This window comes from Pelodiscus sinensis, chromosome 1 (genome assembly GCF_049634645.1).
Source record: "Pelodiscus sinensis isolate JC-2024 chromosome 1, ASM4963464v1, whole genome shotgun sequence".
Taxonomy (NCBI): domain Eukaryota; kingdom Metazoa; phylum Chordata; order Testudines; family Trionychidae; genus Pelodiscus; species Pelodiscus sinensis.
Window position 1 is genome coordinate 209656436 of NC_134711.1, and position 23869 is coordinate 209680304.

The window sequence follows — 23869 nt, forward strand, 5'->3', positions numbered from 1 at the left end:
CTTCCAAAATGTCATGTCTTGTAAATGGTTTTAAGACTTAGGGTATGTCTACACTAGCTCGTTAATTTGAGCTAAGTAGGCAAATCAGGCAACCGGAATTGCCAATGAAGCCTGGGATTTAAATGTCTCAGGCTTTATTTGCATGTTCCCGTCCGGCTGCCATTTTTAAATCCCCCTTAGTTCAAACAAACTGCCCGTGGCTACACGCAGCAGTTTAAAGTTAATCCGAACTAAGTCCTTAGTTCGGATTAACTGTTACTCCTCGTGGAAAGCCTTTACAAAGGGAATTAAGGTTTCAATAGTAAGTAACCTAAAGTCATGTAAACTTTTTCATGTCTACTATTAGGTTTCTTTTTAAATCATACCTAGGTTGTAAGGCATCTCTTGAGGACTTGATAGGGAATTTTTTAGTAGCACATGTTGGACTTCCCTCATCTGGCACCCTTGTGACCTGACCGGTCCTGAACAAGAGAGTTTGCCTGACCAGGGGCAGTTTGGGGGGTGGAGTGCCAGCCTTCCTGCTGGGCTTCTCTCCCTAGCACCTTTCCCCAGCTTCCCATGGCCATGAACTGTAACAAGCCGGTACAGAGCCGCAGTAGTCCCTAACACTGCGGTGCGAGCCAGGACTGAGCCGGGCTTGCTCAGTCCCAGGTCGTGCAGGGTTCATCAGCTCCTGACTGTGGGGAATGCCCCTCCCCCCCCAGCTCAGACGGGCTGTTACCAGAGTTTCTGTCATCCTTTCATGTCAATCAGGACACTTCTCCCCATTTTCTTCCAAAAGTCCCATGCTATCATCAGGGACAGGGAGAGGGTGCAACACTCCTTGGACATAAGGCATGCCTTCATCTTTAATATTGAGTGTACCAAGTCATTCCACAAATTGCCACAGCTCTTGGCTGCTATAGCTGAGTGAATGAAAGGACTCCTGATTACATCCCTGCATCTCCTCCTAGATTATGTAATGTATTAACATTTGCTACGACCTAGCCAAATTAGTAGCACCACATTTTACAGCAGTGCACTAAACAGGCCACAGGCATGCTCCTCCATTTTTTTTGGCAAAGGTCCCTATTCAAGAAATCTGCAGAGCAGCAATGTGGTCCTCCATGCACACCTTCACAGTACATTATGCCATCACCCAGTAAGCATGTGACGACGCTGCGTTCTTAAGGTTAGTCTTGCAATCAGCAATGTGTTGAGGTCTGACCCTTCTTTCTTTCAAACAGCTAGTAAGTTACATATTGGAATGCACATGAGCAATCACTTGAAGAAAAAATGGTTACCTAGCTTTTGTAACTGTCGTTCTTTGAGTTACTTGTGTCCATTCCAGAGCCTCCCGCCTTCCCACTCTCAGACTATTCTGTCAAGAAGGAACTGAGTGGACGCCAGTGTCAGAAGAGGTCTATATATGCCACCACAGAGGTGGCACTCTAGGGAGCTCCACAGTCAACCCAGCGGGTATGCTAGGAAAAAAACTTCTGACTGCTGTGCATGTGGCACACGTGCACTTATTGGAATGGACATGAGCTACACGTCTTGAAGAACAAGAGTTAAGAAAGGTAGACAACCATTTATCTATTTGAATCAGTATAGTAGCTTCAAACATAGCCTTGAGGGGGCTTCAAAAGCACAGAGTATTATAAGCATGTCTCTTCTGTTACTGGGAGGTACTTAGTTCTGAGGTGGAATGAAATATTCTTAATTCCAAGGCAATCAAACAATTATTTTGCCAAGATAATGTTAATAAAAGTAGATTCAGGTTATACTGTCTATGCATTGTATTCACTTTTTTACATGAAGTATATTGGTATAGAAACTTACTCCACTTTGAGCAATGCAATGTGATGCATACACTTAACAAGATGTTTTATTTCTTGTTCTTGTCTTTGTAATTAAAAGATATATTGTTTCATTGAAATTTGTTTGCAATTTCTTGTTTCACCAGATTTGTTCACAAAAAGGAAGAGTCTCAGTGGTGAAGAAAATATGTTTAATAAAAATAAGAGCTAGATGACAGAAAAACTAGAGCAGAGGATGTCATTTGAGAATAAAAGAAATCTGGCCCAGTACATATAGCTGGGTATTATGATTGTTTGAAACCAGGGAATATAGAAAATGATTTAATCTACAATACCACAACTTGCACGTCTCTAGTCACACTTAATATATTATCCATTGCAAATGGTTTTGTAGGCAATTCACTCCTGAAAGAAAATACACTATATAACATGCTTATTGCACTAAACAGCAGCCATATGCATTCATGTTTCTTTACCACATTTATTTCTAGACAAATCCAAACCACAGGGTTTTAGACATTATTGGGTAAACTCTGCAACCTTTATACTCATGTTTTATAAATACGAGACTAGGATTTTTTACACAATCTGTTTGTTAATTAGGTTTCCAAATGAATGCATCATCTTGGCCAATGTTTCTGTTAAGAACACTAAATGGAGCTGAAATGGCACCTGCAGCATTCTTTAAGAAGGTAAGAAGAAAGGGGCTCCTTGTAGCAAGCATCCATCAACTGGTCCATGATTACATTTTTTATTGAGGATGCCAGGATATTGTACTGTTCTCTTCAGCATGGAAAGGCAAGAATATTATTTAAAATTAACTTTGAAGTGGATTGGCAAGCCACAAAACTGGACAGGAAATGATCATCTTCTAGTCCAAATGGATGGGCACCTCTTTTCCTGTGTTTGGATCTTTAAGGTATGCTGTATTATTTAGAAGAAATTGTTAGCTTGGCTTTTATTTCATGGATTTAAGTTGTCATGCATCTTTCATTTGTTGACAATATCATGTTCATGATGTGCCCATGTATGTGTTGGGCTAAAACTGGTAAGGAAGAATGAAAGCCACAAGAATGCATGGGATGAATGTTTTTATTTGGTGCATACTTGACAGTTGAACTGTTAAGAAGGTAGTGGGAACTTAGCACTTTTTATTACTTTTTTTTTCAGCTATCAGTTTTAGAAGTATGGCCTACTTCAAGTAGGTTGATCTTAAGAAAAATGTATGAAATTTTTTTATGCAAAAATATGTAGGGATATAAGTTGACCCAGTTCATCTATTGATTTGATTTGCCCTCTTATCACTATTGTGAGCTTTATAAAATGGAAGTCTGAACTTCAGTGACTTCTTTCTTAGTACTGATAATCAGTGTTCCCTGTAAGCTGTGCACTTGTGTGTCTGCTCAGGAGAGACTCGTATGCCACCCAGCTGATTAGCATAGCACCCATAGCTACTTTTTGTGTGTGAATATGTACCAGCAATAGAAACATGTATCAGTGCATATAAAACATTATTCTACACATGGATGGAAAAGATTAGAGGGAACATTGCTGATAATGGCTTTGTATATGTTTATTTTAATAAAACCTACATTGGGCTTGATTCTTCAAGCGCTTTATTGGCGAGTCCCCATTCATTCTGAGAAAATATTGATTAAAATGCATTCATAAAACAGCTATGTCATGAGCAGTGGCGATGCAAGCTTTTCTATGTCCCACCAATGTGTCTCACCCATTTTCTAGAGGGTCTGCCTCTTGAGTGTGAGATGTAATTTGGCTTCATTCAGTCCTTTGGCCTTTCTGCAAAGACTGGCAGGGGCACATTGTAGGCTATTGTGTTGCTTTGTGTTGATGATTTTTGTTCTGTTTGTGTAAGACCAACTTATTTCACACAAGCTACTAAATAGTCTTTAGATGTTAATGACTTGTATGTGCATTTGTTTAAGTAACCAAGAGGTGAAAGATTCCCTAGTCCATTATCAATCCACAGAAACATACAATCCCTCACTGAAGTATATTTTGGATCCTCTCTTTTTCGTTGTTCAACTATGGAAAACTATGCCATTTAGTTCTAGTGTATGTTCACTATCCCACCCTTCCTGTAGAGCACATCAGATTTACTCAGCCTATTGCTTAAGTAAACATGGCATACCTTGCTCCCAGTCATGTAAGTAGGAGCCGAATTGAGCCAAGGTAGTATAGAAAATTTAAAACAAGTTTGTAACAATTTATTAAATGTGTATTGCATAACCTTTGGGGGGAGGAGGGGTAATCAGTATGAAACATTAGAATGTTTGAGAAAAGTAACTGTCTTTTAAGAGTTCATGGAAACATTAATGTTCTGCCATTTTTATTTTGACAGGAACCACCAAAACCTGCTCCAAACTGTTTTAAAGTTGGAATGAAACTTGAAGCAGTGGACAAAAAGAACCCTTATTTAATTTGCCCAGCAACCATTGGAGATGTTAGAAGAGATGAAGTTTTCATTACATTTGATGGCTGGAGGGGCGCTTTTGACTATTGGTGCAAATATGATTCTCGAGATATTTTCCCAGTCGGATGGTGTGACTTGACAGAAGATGCACTACAGCCACCGGGCAACAGTGGTAAGACCACCAGTAAATAACACTTAATCTGAATTCCTAAATTTTGCTGGTAATAAGTAGCTGTGACTTGATAATCAATGGGCCTTTTGCAGATTTTAGGAGTTTGATGTGTAAACAGTTGATGCAGAGGAAATAGCCACATATTTTTACTGTATCATACCTAAAGATATGATTTAGTCACAGAATCCATGACTTTATCGAACCTCTGTGACTTCTTTGAATTCAACTGTCTGTTGTCAGGGCTGTGCATCTGCCTCTCTGCCCTGTGCAGGGATGGCACTGTGTACTTCATAGCTACAGCTAGAGCCAGGACTGTGGGCCCCTCCTTCCCCACAGCTGTAGTTGGGTTGTGTGTTCTCTCTCCCCCCCTCATGTCTAGAACAGGGACTGTGTTCCCAAAATCATAGCACACTAGAACTGGAAAGGACCTTGAGAGATCATCAAGTCCAGTCTTCTGCCCTCACGGCAGGACCAAGCACTGTCTACATGAGGGGTGGGCAATAATTTTTGGTGGGGGGGGGGCACTCCAAGATTCTGTTAAGTGGTCAAGGGCTGCACTTTTCTGTGGAGGGTGGTGCAGGGCTTAGGATGGAGGCTGGGTGCAGAAGGGCGCATGGGGTAAGGGACTGGGATGCAGGCGATAGCATGAGGTCTCAGAGGGTGTTTGGGTGTAGGAGGGGGTTGTGACCTGGGTCAGGGGATTGGGGGTTTAGGGTCAGAAAAGGAGTGTGGGTGCAGGAGAGAATTCTGGCCTGGGGGAGGGGCATAGGAGGAGGTACAGGGTCTGGGAGGGAGCTGTCACCTGGGGCAAGGGATGCAGAGGGTTTGGATGGTGATCTGGGGGAGGGAGTTGATGCACGAGGGGTTGAGGTGCCAGAGGCAGGCGCTTGCTGGAAGGAGTTTACCTAATTCTCTCCTGACCGGCAGCCCCAGCCTGCTTGAAAATACAGGCTGCTCCCTCCACGTGGCTCTCAACTCTGGCTGCCCCAGTCTTTCAGACTAATCTCTCAGCTCCGATTGGCTGGCTGTTTCCAGCCAATAAGAGCTGAGAAATTTGGCTGAGGTCAGTTCTTATTGGCTGGTTTGTTTCTGGCCAATAGGAGCTGAGAATTGGTCTGGGGGTGGGGAGATCGCATGAAGCCTCATCCTCCTTGAAGAGCAGAGAAATGTAGGGTCTCTGTTAAACGCAGCAGCTGCGTGTGCTTGAGAGTCTCAGCAGGGTTGTCCGTTGGCTGGATTCTGTGGTTTGGCAGGCTGGATCCAGCCCCTGGGCCGTATTTTGCCCAGCCCTAGTCTAGCTCATTTCTGACTTCCCTTCTCCCTCTACCCTCTTTTCCCTGGAGGCTCCAGTTGTCTTTGCTTTTCCAACCCTGCTTTGTTTTAGTGAAACATTGCTAAACATGGCATTGCTCCTGTGAATTTTTGTTCATTGTTTGTGACCTGTCTGCAACATTTACTAAAAATAACCTTGACAAAATCTTAAATCTTAACCATACCTCTTTGTACTTTTTTACTTATTTTGTTGGTAGTCTCAAAGTTGATTGCTGTATTAATTGCATTTCATAGACATTTATATTCAACTTTACATCATCACCTTACATCAAGGTTATAGAATGAACTATTAGAAAATGCAGTAAAATTTAGTCTTTCCAAGGGATTCAAACACTAGGTTTACCAGTAGCATTTGCTTTGGACTGTAAACTTTCTCTTTTGAAGTAGTATATTATTAAGATTTTGCAAATACTTTGCTGCTGCCTACCTACATACGTATATGAAACTATGGATAGAGAGTCCCCTTAGCTAACAACCAACTTTACTCTCTCATTATATATCCACTTCCTCCTTTGTCAAGAATATGTAAAATGCAAGAGGAATACCATTATTTAATATCTGTGAAATACTATGAGGTCTCTCATAAGATATCTGAAATTTGAGGCTTTGCTGTAAAACAACTTGGGTTACATTATCTTGTTTCTTTCAGATTCAAGCTGTGTTAAAGGAAGGTTTAAAAAAATAATTTTGCTGTTACTGAGTAATTTGTTTTAATCACGAGCAGTGTCACAGTGGTGTGTTAAGTGGACGAGAAACAAGAAGAGCACATTTCTGTAGAAAAGTTGGTAGAACAAAGAATGCAAGTAAACATGTATGGTTCTTTTCTTAAAATTTTTCATTGTTATGACACCAATGTAACAATCAGAGGTAAAGGTAGCCACTAAAGATTCCCATGAGAATTGGGAAAAGCTGTCTCAGATAATCGTAGTGGAAAGAGCCTGTTAGACTGAAACAGAGTTAGGGAAGAAAGATGGTCCAGTGGCTATGGACCTAGGCTGGGACTCCCTCCTCTACCTAAAACTTCTTTGGCTAAGTCACTAATGCCATGTCTTCACGGAAGATAGATGCTGCCACAATCGATCTTCTGGAGTTCAATTTAGAAAGTCTAGTTAAGACTCCCTAAATCAAACTCAGGGAGTATCCCTGCCGGCATCTCGTACTCCTGTTCTTGTGAGGAGTAATGGAAGCTGACATGAGCGTTTGCTCCTGTCGGCTGCCCGCTGTGGGGATGCCACCAAGCTAAGCTTAAGGTAAGGTGACTACAGCTATGTATTCTATATAGCTGGAATTGCGTACCTTAAGTTAGGCTGCTGGGTGTAGTGTAGTCCTGGCCCAAGTCTCTTTCTGGGCTTCAGTTTCCCCATCTGTAAAATGTGGATAATATTGTGCTAGGTCAGGAACTCCTCAAGACTCTTATTTGATGTGCCGAGTCCCCACTGTTTTCCTGGGCAGTCTGGGCACCCTATAACGCTGTCTTGCTGAGCCCCACTCTCCAGCCTGCTTCAGCATAGGACATGGCCACACCCCCATGGCTGTATTCACACACATAAGACAGTCATGAGCAACCTGAGGCCCAATGGGGCTCCACCTGCAGCCCATGGATCCCCTGGCTGCCGCCCCTCCCCAGCATTCCAGCTGTGGGAATGAGGGGGAAGAGTGGGGATGGAGCATGAATCTGATGATTTGGTGGGCTCCAAATGTACTGGGAGGGAGAGGGAGCTGTAGGTAAGTGCGGGGCTCTGGTTCCCCAGTGTGTGAGGCACATTGAGACACAAGGGACTACAGGTAGAACCCCAGTGTGATGTGGGCTGCTGCAGCCTACTCATGTGGTTCACTGATCATTCCTGGTTGCCTGTCCCTGTTGTAAGACCTTTTCTCAGCACTCAATTTCACAGCCCCTCTGGGAGCTGAATCTTAGGTACATCTGTCTTATGCTGTATTGAGATCTGTACCATATAAGTTCATGAAATTCACCATCTTTCTCAATGCAGAGTGAGATATGCACTGACTCCTTGCCCTCCAGGTAACAAATTATTTACACTGGGTTTACTAATAAACAGAAATGCTTTTAGTAAGTACACAAAATAGGATTTAAATGGTCATAAGAGCACACAGAACAAAGTAGGTTAAGCAAAGAAAAATAAAATAGAACACAAACTAAGGCATGTCTATACTTATGCGGAAGTTTGAATTAAAATACACAATTCCAGCTATATTTATTGCGTAGCTGGAGTCGATGTACTTTAATTCAAATTGTGACGCCTTGTTCACAGCGTGAAGTTGACTGGAGGAAACACTCCTGTCAACTTCCTTTATTCGTTGTGATTCAAGAATACCTGCTAAATTGAATGCTGGAATCGCAGCATTGTTTTCTGCCTAAGTATAGACGTGGCCTAATCTTAATACAGTACACTGAGGGAACTGGATACACATAAATTCTCACTCTAGGGGGCGTGTCTAGACTACAAGTCCAAAAGTGGACTTTTGTCGACAAAACTATACCTGCGTCTACACTACTCGGCAGTTTTGTCAACAGCAGTAAACCTACGAGGAATAACGCCTTTTGTCGGCAGAGTTCTGTTGACAGAAGGCGTTATTGCATCTACACTGACCTTTGCGTCTACACTCTCATGTCGACAAAGCAGCTTGCTTTGTCGACAGAACTGGATGTAGTCTAGATGCTCTTTGTCGACAGAAGCTTTGTCGACAGTATCTGCTGACAAAGCCTCTGTTGACAAAAGCCTGTAGTCTAGACGTACCCTAGATGTGGTACTCATAATCTTTGCACAGTCTGGATGCCTATCTAATCTTTCCCACTGTTCAACCTTAGCTGTCTCCAGCAGTCATCTTGTGTGGTGTTCCGGAGGAGAACTTAGCTCTGTGGATTACCTCACTCCTCACACTTAAATAGGTTTGCAGAAGGCAGGAATACTTAGTATTCAGTTCAAATTTTCCCTGTGCTTTTGTGGAAAAATACAGCATTCCAAGATGATTTGCAACATCAGATGGCAGGGTCACATGCCTCTTCAGGGTCCCCATGCTTTATGGGCTGACCCACACATCTGGAGGAAGGTTAAGCTCCATTGTTTCTTGCTAATGGGCCATCACCGCTCTGAAGTGTAAACAGTGGGAGTGACCCAAAGCAGTTAATTTGCAATTACAAATACACAATTCAATATTCCTGACTTAATCTACAAAAATCATACATGCATTCAAATGGGATGATCTTATTTAGTATATTACAATCTTTCCAAAGATATCTCACATAAGGTATATTCTAATTATGTCATTCCTATTCACGAGCATATTCCCAAAAAGAATATGGAATGCCCCATTGCAGACACCACTGCTCTACCTTACAGGAATTTTGTGATGATAAAGTTAACAGTGACTATGAATAAGACTTGATAAAATGTATGTGGAAACTTCATTTATGTTCATTATGATAAAATAAAAAGTTGTTTTTTAAAAGCATTGAAGTACTCAGATACTTCAGTAAAGTGGGGGGATTAGGAAAGTAGAAAAAGTAATGTCTTTTAAAAAAGACTTTGAAGATTGGAGTTTTTCCATATAGTTGCAATTTTATTATTTATAGCTAAGAATGTAGTTTTATAGCAATACTTTTGTGTGAGAGGTGATGACGAGAGGAAAACTGCATTTCCAGTTAATTCCCAGGGATATTCTCATATGAAACGAGATTTAGATATAAGAAATATGTTTCTTAGTTAATGTTAGTGACAAACTCAGCCTTTTCCTCAGAAGCTTTAGCTCACTTGACAGTAGCAAACAGAGCAAGGAAAATAAGTTGGAATCTTAAAAGGTGACTGAGAATTAAAACACCTAACTCCCATTGAAAGTTAGAGGAATTAGGTGCTTAACTCTCTTAGGCTATGTCTATACAGCCGCCTTATATAGGAATAACTGATGATGTTCTGAAATAACATAGTCCGTATCTACACACAAGCAGTTATTTCGACATAATGTCAAAATAATGTTGAGCTGGAGGACTGTTTACTCCAACTCCTGTAACCCTCATTGTACAAGGAGTAGGGGAAGTCAGGGGAAGAGTGCTCTATCATGAAATAACTGCTGTATAGACAGTGCCAAAAGTTGAAATAAGTTATTTCGACTTAAACTGTGCAATTAGAGTAGCTCAAGTTGTGTAGCTTATTTCGAGTTTAGCCCTGTTGTGTAGACGTGCCTTTAGGCACCTTTGACAATCCCAGTTGTAATTTGCAGCATACAGAGAAATGTCATCCAGTACTGTTGGAAAAAATCCTATCTTTCTCACGTCCCCTCCCCTTTACATTGGAATCTGGGCACATTTGAAAGATGACTCCTTTAAGACACTGTTTCAATATCCAATCTTTTAATTAGGAAAGCATTTCACAGTCTGTGAAGCTTAATTTTTTACTGCTTGCAAAGAGTTCTTTGTATTACCGTATTTATCATCTAATTGTTTTTCATCTTGTCAGCTTTTGTCTTGTTGTTGTTGCTGCATGCTGTAGGGCTGAAGTGTAGAGTTTTTTTACGCTGAGGTCAGATATACATTAAAAAAATTAGATCAGTTTAATTCATTGATCAGGGTTGAAAAATTCACACCCCAGTTGGCATAATTAAGCCAACCTAAGGCATTGTCTACAGGACACAGTTTTGTCCAAAAAAAATCAGCTTTCATCAATAAAACATGGAAGGGTACATACTGCAATGCTCCTTTTGTCTAAATACCAGGCTTGGAAATTCCATAAAATCTTTTGCTTCTGGGCTTATCAAAGATGGTGATTTTGGCTTTCAGTTCTGTTGTGTCAACTTTCCATAGTTACAGTCACAAATGGAACAGTGTTGCTTTGGGCGAATTTGGCACAACTTGTTTTCATTTTAAAAGTGAGTCATAAGATCATTGCAACTATATTAAGTGAATTAACTTTTCTTTCTGCTCAGAATGGGAAACATCATCAGCAAACAAAAAGTTGTTGGAAAAACTGGTCTTTTTATTTTAATTTTTGTTCTCAGGGATGACCAATGTAACTATTAGGGATGTTAAAATTTGTTTATTTGGGTACACATGTACTTGGTGAAATTTTCAGTGGGAATGGGTACACGTTTACATGTGGGCGGGTGGTGGGCTAGAAGGTGGCTCAGGGGGAGCCAGTGTGAGTTGGGAGATGGTTGCGGAGGAGGAGGAGGTTTGGGCGTGGGGGCTGCACGTAGAATCATAGAGCTGGAAGAGACCTCAGGAGGTCATCAAGTCAAGCCCTCTGCCCAAGGCAGGACCAATCCCAACTAAATCAACCCAGCCAGAGCTTTGTCAAGCCAAGACTTAAAAACCTCTAGGGATGGAGATTGCACCACCTCCATAGGTAACCCATTCCAGTACTTCACCACCCTCCTAGTGAAATAGTTTTTCCTAATATCCAACCTAGACCTCCCCCACTGTAACTTGAGACCATTGTACCTTGTTCTGCCATCCGTCACTACTGAGAACAGCCTTTCTCCATCCTCTTTGGAAGCTCCCTTCAGGAAGTTGAAGGCTGCTATCAAATCCCCTCTCACACTTCTGCAGACTAAACAAACCCAAATTCCTCAGCCTCTCCTCATAGGTCAAGTGCTCCAGCCCCCTAATCATTTTGGTCGCCCTCCGCTGGACCCTCTAATGTGTCCACATCCTTTCTATAGTGGGGGGGGGGAGCCCAGAACTAGACACAGTACTCCAGGTGTGGCCTCACCAGAGCCTAATAAAGGGGAATAATCTCTTCTCTAGATTTGCTGGCAGTGCTCCTGCTAATGCAACCTAACATGCCATTAACCTTCTTAGTGACAAGAGCACACTGTTGACTTATATCCAGCTTCTCATCCACTGTAATCCTCAGGTCCTTTTCTGCAGAACTGCTACTTAGCTAGTCGGTCCCCAGCCTATAACAATGCTTGGGATTCTTCCATCCCAAGAGCAGGACTCTACACTTGTCATTGTTGAACTTCATCAGATTTCTTTTGGCCCAGTCCTCTAATCTGTCTAGGTCACTCTGGACCCTATCCCTGCCCTCCAGCATATCTACCTCTCCCCCTAGCTTAGTGTCATCTGTGAAGTTGCTGAGGGTGCAATCCATCCCCTCATCCAGGTCATTAATAAAGATGTTGAACAAAACCAGTCCTAGAACCAATCCTTGGGGCACTCCGCTAGAAACCGACTGCCAACCTGACATCGAGCCGTTGATCACTACCTGTTGGACCAGACAGTTTAGACAGCTTTCTATCCATCTTACAGTCCATTTATCCAATCCATACTTCCTTAACTTGCTGGCAAGAATATTGTGGGAGACCGTATCAAAAGCTTTGCTAAATTCAAGGTATATCACATCCACTGACTTTCCCATATCCACAGAGCCAGTTACCTCATCATAGAAGCTAATCAGATTGGTCAGGCATGACTTGCCCTTCGTGAATCCATATTGACTATTCCTGATCACATTTCCCTCTTCCAAGTGCTTCAAAATAGATTCCTTGAGGATCCCCTCCATGATTTTTCCAGGGACTGAGGTAAGACTGACTGGTCTGTAGTTCCCTGGATTGTCCTTCCCTTTTTGAAGATGGGCACTACAGTTGCCTTTTTCCAATCATCTGGGATTTGTCCCGATCTCCACGAATTTTCAAACGTAACGTTCAAAGGCTTTGCAATGACATTTGCCAACTCCCTCAGTACCCTCGGATGCATTAAATCTGGACCCATGGATTTATGTATGTTTAGCATTTTAAATAGTTCTAACCTATTCTTTCTCCACCAATGACTGCCTACCCCCTTCCCATACTGTGCTGCCTAGTGTATTAGTCTGAGAGCTGACCTTGTCTGTGAAGACAGAGGCAAAGAAAGCATTGAGTACTTCAGCTTTTCCCACATCATCTGTCATTAGTTTACCTCCCTCATCCAGTAAGGGTCCCACACCCTCTCTGATCACCCTCTGATTGCTAACATGCCTGTAGAGACCTTTCTTGTTTCTCTTCACATCCCTTGCTAGCTGCAATTCCAATTGTGCTTTCGCCTTCCTGATAACTCCCCTGCATTTTCGAGCAATATTATTTATACTCCTCCCTATGTTTATACTCCTCCACTTCATTTAAGCTCACCAAGGATTTCCCCGATAAGCCAATCTGCTCGCTTACTATATTTGCTTTTCTTACTGCGCATCGGGATGGTTTCTTCCTGTGCCTTTAATAAGGCTTCTTTAAAATACAGCCATGTAACCATGAAGGTTAACCAATGAGCTCATGCTCATCAGTTAATCCCTAGTAAATATATGCATGTGTATATTAGACATACTTAGTATGTTCATGTCAGTTTCAGGATAATTGCAGTCATATTCCCCTCCCCCTGAGGTCACCACGTGTGCCCAGACAGTTCTCGAGCCATCACCTGCCCTTGAACAGGGACCCTTTTCTCACCCGCTTCTTACCAGGGGCACTTTAGGGCTTCACATCCTCCTGTCATCTACTGTAATATCACCAAGGAGCCAGTCTGCCTAAAAGCCAGCATGTATGGACAATGACAGTGTTTTTACTGGTGACCATAGAGTTGTTCTAAGCAAGCACATTTATTCATAGGTTAAAAAGCATTGCAAAGAAAACATAAGCAGTGCCTTGGAGTGGTTCCTCCTTGTCAGAGTCAGAGGGAGGCTTCTCTACTTTGTCATCCCTCCAAGCAGCTGAGAGCTGATCAATAGGGAATTAGCGCCAATAACAGCCTGTAGCTAGTTCTTTGGCTGGGGCAGCCAACAGGCACAGTCAGGCTCAGCCCTCTGTGGGCTCAGAATTCGTCTGTGGCTCAGCTCCTTGGCCGGGCAGACAGCAAATAGTCAAACTCAAGACCTCTGGATGGGGCAGAGCAAAAGCAGTCGATGGCCCAACTCTCTGGGACAGACAGCAAATGTAGGCTATTCAGCCTACTGTGGGTAGGGATGATGGTGTTGGCAACAAGCAGTAGGGTGACCTGGGCCCACCCTACTCCACTGGGTCTCAACCCAGGACCCAGACAGTGGCAGGGAATCTGACTGCTGGATCAGCAGGGATCCTGCTGGAATATGCTGACTGTAGCTTCAGCAAACATAACCGGACTAATGTCTGGTTTCTTAGGACTACTTCCTAATCCTGTCTGTTCATAGGGCTTCATCACTCACAGGCCTTCACTCTCCTTTTGATGTTTGCCTGATGGCAGCTCCTCTAGCTATTCATTGTGTAGCAACTGTTCCAGAGGCAGATACTGAGACAGCTTGTTCCATGGCTCACAGGCTGGCAGCAGTGTCCAACTTCTTACCTGGATCTCCCTTAACTGAGCTGGGGCCCCACATCTTATACTTCTTGTTCCTCCCCTTTTCTTTCAGCTCAAGAAGCACGCATGGCCTGACCCTGCCTACCCTGGGGTGAGTGACTGATTTCTCACTGTCAGTGTCAAAGGGAGGTCTCTGCCTGATAATAATATTTAAAAAAAAAAGAGAGAGAATTAAAATCCATATTAAACATTCTAGAAATTACTCTGCTTCCGTATCGGAAGTCTGATAGACCAACATCTCATTTAACAAGGGCCCTCCCCTTAGAGAGTCATGTCCATTTGCCGAATCAAAATAAAGAAGGTACTACCTCTCTAGAATTGTTTCATTTCAATGACTCCTTTTAATCCACAGAATGGACCACAAGAATCCACTCATAAATTTAGTGCAGTGGTCCCCAAAGATACTGCATGGGATTACATATGTCACGTTGAACATCTTGATAGCTGAGGTAGATAAACCTTAATTTTTTATTGCTCACTTTCAAGGTAGATTATTCATTTCTATCGTATCACTTTCAAGCCTACTTAAAAAAAGGGAAATTAGAAGTTCTAATTGTACTGCACTTTTTAAAGATGCAAGTAATTGTATCAGACAGCTTCTAGTTAATGTTTTTTAACGTTGAAATATTATGAACAACTTCAGCTTTCCTAATTGATATAGCAGTTTTTTAAACGTTGGATGCCATGATCATATACTTTGTAAACTGTCAGGGCAAAAATGTATGACAGATTTAAAGTGAAGGATACAAGAAAAAGCAGAGACTGTAGGAATTAGCAAGAATTATTATGGCAGTATCTTGGCCTAAATACATTTTTCTACAGGTTGGTTAAGTGGTTTAACATTTCTTTGATGTAAATAATTTATCATAGGAGGAAGTAAAAATAGCACTTGATGTACATAGCATTGAAGTAAATTAAGTTAAAAAATGAGGGATCTCCACCATACATTTATGATCACCACTTCTGGTAGCTTTCACAGTGTGATAGATACTGTCCATAGGCTTGAGTCCCTGGCCCAAAAAATTTACATTTTAAGGGCCTTATCCAGCATCATGAAAGTAATAGATTTTGATAGATCATTCCTTAAGAAAGAGATAATAAAAAAGGTAAAATTGAGAGGGAAGGGCTAACTATTTATTATCTAAAACAGTGGTCTGCAACCAAAGAGCCAAACTACATCAAAATTCAGAACGTAGTCAACAAAGAGCCGTAGAAGAATGCCCATCTGCATGACTGAAAATATATAACTTAATATTATTGATAATTGACATAATGATTAATAATAGCATAAATGAAACCTTGTACTCACAAACTTTATTTAATGGGACTTCTGCTGCTGCATCTTTTCATGAATTTCTTTAAAGTTTACGTCATAACTGCTCAAATCCAGCTTCATGCATGCATTCAGGCTGTCTTCCATCAATCTTATGGCTGGGGGTTGGGGTATATGAGGGGATCAGAGGGGTTTGGGTGTATGATTGACTCAGGGCACAAGGATGGAGTGTGTGGGAGTGCAAGAGTGTTACGGCAGGGGGCTTTGGGATATGGGTGTGCAAAAATCTGGGGATGTGGGTGTATGAGTGACCCAGGGCACAAGGTTCTAGTGTGTGGGGGTTCAGGAGTGTTATGGAAGAGGGCTGGGAATGTAGGGGTGCAGAAGTCTGGTTTGGGATATATGAGTGGCCAGATGGGGGTGGGCCCCAATTGGGGGCTGCTTGTTGTTGGCCAGGCTTCATTTTTAAATAAAATAAAATATTATGTCCAACACAAAGGGTTTCAACTTTGTCTTTATTTATGGCAGGGGTGTGGAATCTTTTTTGGATCAGTGACTACTGCGTTTGGGTGAAGGAGGCAGTTGTTGTGACCCAAGGCACTGGATTGGGGTGCAAAGGTTTGGGATGTGACCTAGGGCAGGAGGGGAATGTGATCTTGGGCAAGGAATGGGATGCAGGATCTGGAAGGGGGTATGGGCTCAGGAGGGGGGCAAGAGGGTATGGATTATGTGGGGTAGGGAGGTAAGGGGGGGCAGAGGACTGAGGGAGAGGGAGGGACTGGGGTGCCAGAAGCAGGCTCTGTCTGGGAAACTTACCAGTGAGACTCCAGCCCAGCATGTTTCGCAAGAGTTTGCCCTGTCCCCACACAAGCTGCAGGGCCATGTGCTCTGTAACTAAGAGCCTGAGGTGAAGGGGAATTGGTGCTTCAAGTGCTGCCTGTTCTTGGAACAAGCAGCTTCCATTGGCCAGAAACTGGCCAATGGGATTGTGCTGGGAAGGGAGCAGCTATGAAGCACCACTCCCCTTCCCCGGTCCCTTGCTCATACACATTTGTGGAACACAAATGGCCCTGCAGCTGCTTTTCTGAGCGGTGGGGGGGGGGGGGGAGCAAGCAAGGGAGTCTGCCTGGGGGCTCCCTGCTGCGTCCACAGGCCAGATTGTTTTGCCCAGGCCTGCTGTAATGCCAGCGTGGGCTCCCTGCTGCGGAGGTAACAAGGGGGAGCTGGATTAGAGCTTCAAAAGAACCGTATCTGGCTCCCTAGTGAGCCATATTTGGCTCATAAGCCATAGGCAGTCGACCCCTGGTCTAAAACAAAATATTATTTAACTAGACAAAACATACTTGGGTATTAGTCTAATTGCTGGTATTTCGAATATTTGACTCTTTCAGAGTAATGGGTGAATAGAGGTATATGAGAGCGACACAGAAATTTTGCAATTTTGTCTGGTTGACTAAAATTAACTATTTCTGAGATCCGTGATCATAGGTATAGCAGTTTTTATAAGTTATTAACAGTCATTCAAAGCATTCTTTGTATTTCACTTTACAAATTTGTACATTTTTAGATGTTACTTTCTCACACTGATGACTTTAGCCCTTAGAACCCTTTATTGAGTCTATAATTGGTGTAAGAAATCCTTACCCACTCTTTGTGTATTGTTCTGCAGTCTGGGATTTTTAATGTTGAATTAGATGGAAACTAACCTGGGATCATCAAAACAATTCAAGCTGTTGTAAAACTTCTTAAGAGGGAAGTTTTTGTTGGATATTTGTGTATTCAAGTTCATCATACATCTGTTACAATTGTCTAGACCAGTGGCTTCCAAACTTTTTGGCATCACGCCCCCCTTTTTGATTTTTGAAAAACCCTCATGCTGCGGAACTTCCCCCCTCCTCCCCCGCCCCCAAAAAAAGAGCAGCAAAACTTGTTGAGCAAAAAAGAAAAAGAACTGAACAGGGCAGCAAAACTTGATGGCCGGGGGAGGCTGAGTCACCTTGTGCCCCCCCCCCCCCCCGAATTTCTTTACGCCCCCCAGTTTGGAAACCCATGGTCTAGACAATATTATACATCTTGTATCCACAGTATGAGGCGCTAACCTTTCCCTGTGCAAAAGAACATACAATACTGAAGCAACTTGAATAAAATGCTTCCTTGAATAAAATGAAGTTTAGTGAAAGGATTTTTAAAATTCAGTTAGGAATGAGCCTGTCTGGAATTGATAACTATGAAACATTATAATTAAGTCACTTCATCTGTGAAGATTGAGTAGCATCTTTCATGTAACCAATGACATAACTTCAGTTTCTCTCATCCTGACCTTTCTAGGCTATCAGACTTGGAACTTAAATAGCCAAAGAATGAAAAAATGAGATGCAGGAAATACAGGAAGCTACAGTGAGAAATCTCTAGCTGAAGTGCTGCAGAGACAGATTTTAGCGACCATAAGGAAGACTTGTGTCTTGTAATCTAAATATAAAAGTGACATGTGATGAGCTACTTCAGCTTTTATTCTCAGCTTTTGCCTCCTCCCCCCCCATGTGCCACCTTATCACTTATCTCTCAATTCAGAGCTTTTATTATTAGTGAGAGCAGTCTTCTTTCATTACACTAATCAGCCTGTGGTATTAAAGGTCCCCTTTGGGAGCTGCTTGTAGGCATAGGAATAGTCAGACATAAACAGATAATAAGAAGTACTTTGTTGTCTGTATCTTTTACTTTCCAACAATATTTCCAGTGTTTAATTTCTTTATTTGGTTTTTTTTCAGGATGATAGTTATCAGAAATTCACTTTTTCACAGTGATATTCAAATTGTTTTTATTTTAAAAACTGTCCTGTACCTCACATTTTGTATTTATCCAAATTTAGAATGTAACTAATAATCTTTAGTTTTTGCAAAGAATGAACAGCTGAAATAATTGATTAAACAGTTTCACTAAAATTAATAAATTACTCAGGATCCTGAAATGTTTATAGTATAAAGCGTTACATTAAGCATTATATACAGCATAGTAATATATTTATTTTTTCAATAGAGCATTAACAAATATTGATGTAACATTTTTATTTTGGTGTAAATTACATATTTCTCCAATTTAGTCTGCTTTTTTTCCTATGACCAGGTCACAATAGTTAAACCAGCCAGAAACAAAATGGCAGATGCACACTGTTCTCCTAGTTATGAAAAATCCACAATGCTAGGGTCTAGTAGGCTTCCGCGCCCCCACTCCCCCGGTCTTAATTTTTCTTGGCATCGTACAACTAGACACATGTGGTTGGTATCTCTCAAAGTAAGGCATCTGTTGTAAAAGGAGGAAATGGTTTTTGTCTTCCCAAAAAAGAGATGGTATTGAATGTCTTTTCATGAATAAGGCCAGGAGATGCCTTAGGATAAGACAGTTAGTCTTCTCTTTTTAAAATTACATTATAGCACTGCTCCAAGCATTTTTTTGTCTGCCTGTTACTTAATGGATTCTATTTGCTCGTTTCTTCTGCTTTTAGTCAACTCATGTGCACCTTTCTGTTATGAATGCCTTTTACTGTCCATACAATGGATGGAACTAGGTGGATTTCTGGCTGTTGTCTCTCAGGGTATGTCTACACTACCCCGCTAGTTCGAACTAGCGGGGTAATGTAGGCATACCGCACTTGCAAGTGAAGCCCGGGATTTGAATTTCCCGGGCTTCATTTGCATAAGCGGGGAGCCGCCATTTTTAAATCCCCGCTTGTTCGAACCCCGTGTAGCGCGGCTACACGGGGCTCGAACTAGGTAGTTCGGACTAGGTTCCTACTCCGAACTACCGGTACACCTCGTCCGAACTACCTAGGAATCCTAGTCCGAACTACCTAGTTCGAGCCCCGTGTAGCCGCGCTACACGGGGTTCGAACAAGCGGGGATTTAAAAATGGCGGCTCCCCGCTTATGCAAATGAAGCCCGGGAAATTCAAATCCCGGGCTTCATTTGCAAGTGCTGTATGCCTACATTACCCTCCTAGTTCGAACTAGGAGGGTAGTCTAGACATACCTTCAGTATGTATAACCCACTTCAGAAATAACCATATTATAATTCAAGTTTGGTACTTTTTAGACAAAATAATTGACTCGTTTGTGGGATGACTCTGTTCTTCTTTGGCTTGTTGCATTTTATTTTCCCATTTGGAAAATCTTGTTCCCAGTTTAATCAATAGCAAAATTCTGGCCTAATCCAGTTAATGCTCTGTTCCCAGAAATTCATGGGAGTTCTGCACACAGCTTTGTCACAGGATTGGGGCTGGGGTCTATTTCATGTAATTTCACTTCGGAGTTTAATATATTTTTATATTCACTTATCTGCAACTGTCTGAAGCAACAGAACTTCCTAGTGTTCTAAATGTTAAAAAATTCTGTAGTTTTTATAACTTCGCTCAAGATGAAAGAATTGATATGGAATTTCTTAAAAAGAGTTTTGTTAGTTGGAATTGCACCAATCTCCAGGCATCTGAACAGTAATTTTTCCTTTTTCCCTATGTTTGAGTTCTTCTGTAGCATATGTTTACCAATAGCTTTATAAATCTGATTAAGTCTAACAGGAAATACCCAGGAAAACATTCTGGGTTCAAATTCTGCAGTCCTTTGCACTGATCAAGTCCATTCAGTCTGAATGAGGTATGGCAAGCAGAATTTGGCCCCGAAAAGAAAACCAAGCCTTGAAACCCCTTAATCTTGCAAATAGTACCAATTGACTTCATTGGATTTGCATGTTCAAGGACTGGACACTTGGTAAGAGTTGGAGATTTAGGGTTCTGGGGTATTTGAATTTTTGTTTCTCTACATGTTTGGTACAGAATGAAAATACTGTGTTCTCAAGAGGACACTTTGGGAGCTTTTGGATATATCATGTTACTAATAATTGAATGCATGAAGATCTTTAATGTGTGTGTATTAACTTTATATACTCACATGTAAGCTGTAATGTAGTAGTGTCTTAGAGGACTCTGTAAACTATGAAAACTCTAAATATTTAACTTTTAACACTTTATTGGTTTATTCTCTGATTTATAAAGTTCATCTGTCATTTTAGTTAAATTTGACCATCTTTTCAAAGGATTTGAAAACAGTTTTTACATAGGATAAGATATATTGGAAAGAACACTGCTCACTAAATATATGCATAAAGCCCGTGAAACTTGAACCGTTGATATTTTATTTTTTCAGCAGAGCAGCATGAAACAAATGCTTTGTTTTGTTTGTGCAAATGAGAAGACTATTGTAATGTAAAGCAGTGTCCTGAAAAAAGCAAATGTGCTTTTTCTGTTGTAAATATCACTGTTAAATGCTGTAGTAATTGCAAGCAGAGCTTGGCATTTTTTTCTCTCTTCTTTTCATTGATATATTTTAACAAGTTCTCTTGAGACTATTAAAATGTCTTAGTTTTTGGAACATGTGGTCCAGCGGGGATAACTTTGTCTACAGATGCCGTGGGTTGGCAGCTAGATTTTGCATGTCTTTTCATTTCTTTCCAGATTCTTTGACCCAGTGTAACCTTTGGTCTCCCTCTGAAGGCAGGGGTGAAGGAAGTATGAGCAGGTGACTGATGATCACTGTCAATACAGCCTGCAGACAATATGTGAATTACTTTAGCAGTCTCTCACTTCCCTCCAGTCCCCCCCATCTCTTAAACCAACAAATGCAAATAGCTCCATTCCCATTTGCTAGTATTTCAGTGCTGCTGCTCAGGCAGCATGGGCTTTGTTGTAGACTTACTTATTCAAAAAAGCAGTTTGAATACTAGTAAGAAGAAAAATTATCTAATAAGTCCTAAACCTCCTTAATGGTCAAAGTGACTAGTATTTGACCTTCTGGAATATAAAGGTAGGAAGATGCTGAAAGTAAGCATATTTTATATTGTTTTTCAGTAGTATAGCAAAAATGGTTAGCACTGTTTGCATTGTTAGCCTTTGTTTAGTAAATAGTATCAATCCTTTCTACAAAGGAGAAGAAATTTGCCCATCATATAGAAAAAGGTACCTGTATTCCTAGACCTGTTAGCATTAAAATTTGTCATTAGGATCATCTGTTTATTTAAAGATTTAATTCATTGTATACAAAAGAGACTATGAAAGTGTTTGCTAGATTTCAGACAATGAATCAGTGAAATATATTTCTGGGCAATTTCCTGACTCTATTAGGTGCATAATTGTGTGGTCTGAATAAAATAGCTGTATTTTATAATAATCTTGTTTTGCTTTCCATATATGTTGTCTCTTAAGAGTTGTCACTTGGAAGATTCAAAAGCATAACATAAGAATGATGTTGTTAAACTTGCATTGCTCCTATACATGAAATGTTCTCAGTGCTATTGTGCATAAATAAAAGGTAACTGATTACTTTCCTAATTCAGAAGCTTCTTTTTTCCAGTTTCCTAGTGTTAATTATGGCAAAAAAAAAAATTAATATAATGTATTTAGGATTATAAAAGGTTAGTAAAAAAGGACTTTAAAAAAATATATAGCAAGAACATTTGATTCACAAATGAATTAAACTGTGTCTTAAACCTGTGAATTTGATTAAATAAGCATCTAAAGCATTATTTTGGGATGTTCAGTTCACTTTACCATGACACTTTCTCTTCAAATGCTCTTTGTTAAAGTTAACTCATAACTTATAAAATGAAAAGCACCATTTATAAGTCTGAGCACTAGACTGCTGAGATGCACATCACACGTATGGCTAGACATTGTTATATAGACTAATAGTTATGGATTGTCTAGATTTCCTTATTAATGTAACCTTTAGTTGTATTTGCATTTTTTTTTCAAAATAAATCTTCAGTCACTAATAGCTCAGCAATAACAATTTTCTGATGTCCACAAAACTTTGGAAATTAGAATGAAGTCTTAAAATCCGAACTACCCTTTCAGCTTGCAGTAGTGTTCCAGATCAGGTATTTTGGCATTCGTTATGTCAGTTCAGCTTTAACCTTAACCTGGAATTTCTCAAGTTTTGTCATGTTAAATACAGATTCATAGATTTTGTTTGTTTTTGTTTTTTTAAGGCCAGAAAGGACCATTATGATCATCTGGCCTGTGTTATGCAGGAGATAGAATATCACTGGGTGATTCCTGCATCAAGGAATCTCATATGCTTTAGCTCAGTCAGAAATTCTTTTTAGGAAGACATCTAGTCTTGATTTAAATACTTCACATGACAGAGAATCCATCAAGTTCAACCTTTTTGCTTTCTATTTCTTTTCCTGTGTATGTGTGTGCACACATGCCTGTGGGTGGGGAAGGAGGGACAGGCGAAGACTTATTTTGCTCTGTTTTATTTAAGGTTAGTTTTAATGGAAACTTTCCCTCTTGGGGTGCAAGGATTGTTAGATTTCCCCCTTTTTTACTTTTGTTTCTTCATTTTCTCAAAAGCGCACACACACACATATTTATTTCAAAGACAATAGATAATTTCCCTTTGGAACCAGTCATTGCTTGAGTTGATCAGAGGAGATACTGGAGTTAGACACACCATGCTTTCCCATTAGTGGTGGATGTATAAACTCTTTCTGTTGTGTTTTATTATCAGTTTGTTGCCAAGGAAGTTATACAGTCATCACAGTGACTTCAGAGCATAATGACATAGGTTAAAATAAATAATTAAGCAGGAGGCTCTTATTTAAGAGAAATCTGGTCATAGCTTGCAGCCTGTCATCATCAGGCTGTGATCTAGTCACATGTTGGCTGCATAGGGTTAACAGGGTTTATATTTGGTGCACATCTCACAGAAGAAAACATAGATACTATGAGAAATTATTTAATAGGCCGTTCTCTTCCCTTTGAATCCATGTTGGATTGAAGTCTTGGTGGCCATTGTGCTGTTGGGAGGATATTCTTTCAAATGAAATTTAAAACTGAACTGCTTATCATTGAACATAATTAATCTTTGTATGCAATGTTGTTATAGCCATGTTGGTCCGATGATATCAGAGAGACAAGGTGGGAGAGGGACAATATCTTTTGTTGATGAGAGAAACAAGCTTTTGACTCACACAGAACTCTTCTTTAGGCCATTCATACACACCTTGTCTCTATAATGAATGTTTGGTATTTTTCACAAGACCTGTGGGTGTTAATTTTGACTGTCAAAACATTCTACCTCTTTACTTGGAGGGTATTCTTCACTTTCTACTATGCATAGTTGAATAATTGATATTTTGCCTCTGTGGCAACTGAATTTAGAGGTGGACTGATTTCTTATGTACTATAGAATTTTTAAGCACTTTGAGATTCTTCTTGATGACGAGCGCTATATATATATTCATGTATAATGTATATTTATGGTAGTAATAGAAACTGAGAAACATCTCTAAGGCGAGTATATTGAAATTATATATTTTCTTTTTATCTGAAAATTTTCCCTTGTAGGAAAGTCTCTTTTTAATATATTGGTATTTGTTCTTTCTGGATTTAGTTAAATGAAGCCGTTTATACCAAGCACTTCTTACATTTAGATACCTTCATTTTACACTTATTTTAAAATTTAAATTAAGATGTAGCAAGCTTTTAA

General features: G+C 40.6%; 1 protein-coding gene across 11 annotated transcripts in view; it reads left to right on the forward strand.

Moving 5' to 3' along the window:
• SCML2 (Scm polycomb group protein like 2) overlaps positions 1-23869 on the forward strand; it is a 141481-nt gene that overhangs the window by 69265 nt on the left and 48347 nt on the right. For 7 of the 11 annotated variants that reach the window (XM_075913888.1, XM_075913895.1, XM_075913902.1 and 4 more), the window contains 2 exons: positions 2403-2491; positions 4162-4405. In XM_075913888.1, coding sequence (XP_075770003.1) covers positions 2403-2491; positions 4162-4405 — 333 coding nt within the window. Of the gene's footprint in view, positions 1-1330; positions 1560-2402; positions 2719-4161; positions 4406-23869 lie in introns of all 11 variants that reach the window. The other 4 variants (XM_075913938.1, XM_006113371.4, XM_075913946.1 and 1 more) reach the window with 3 other exon arrangements.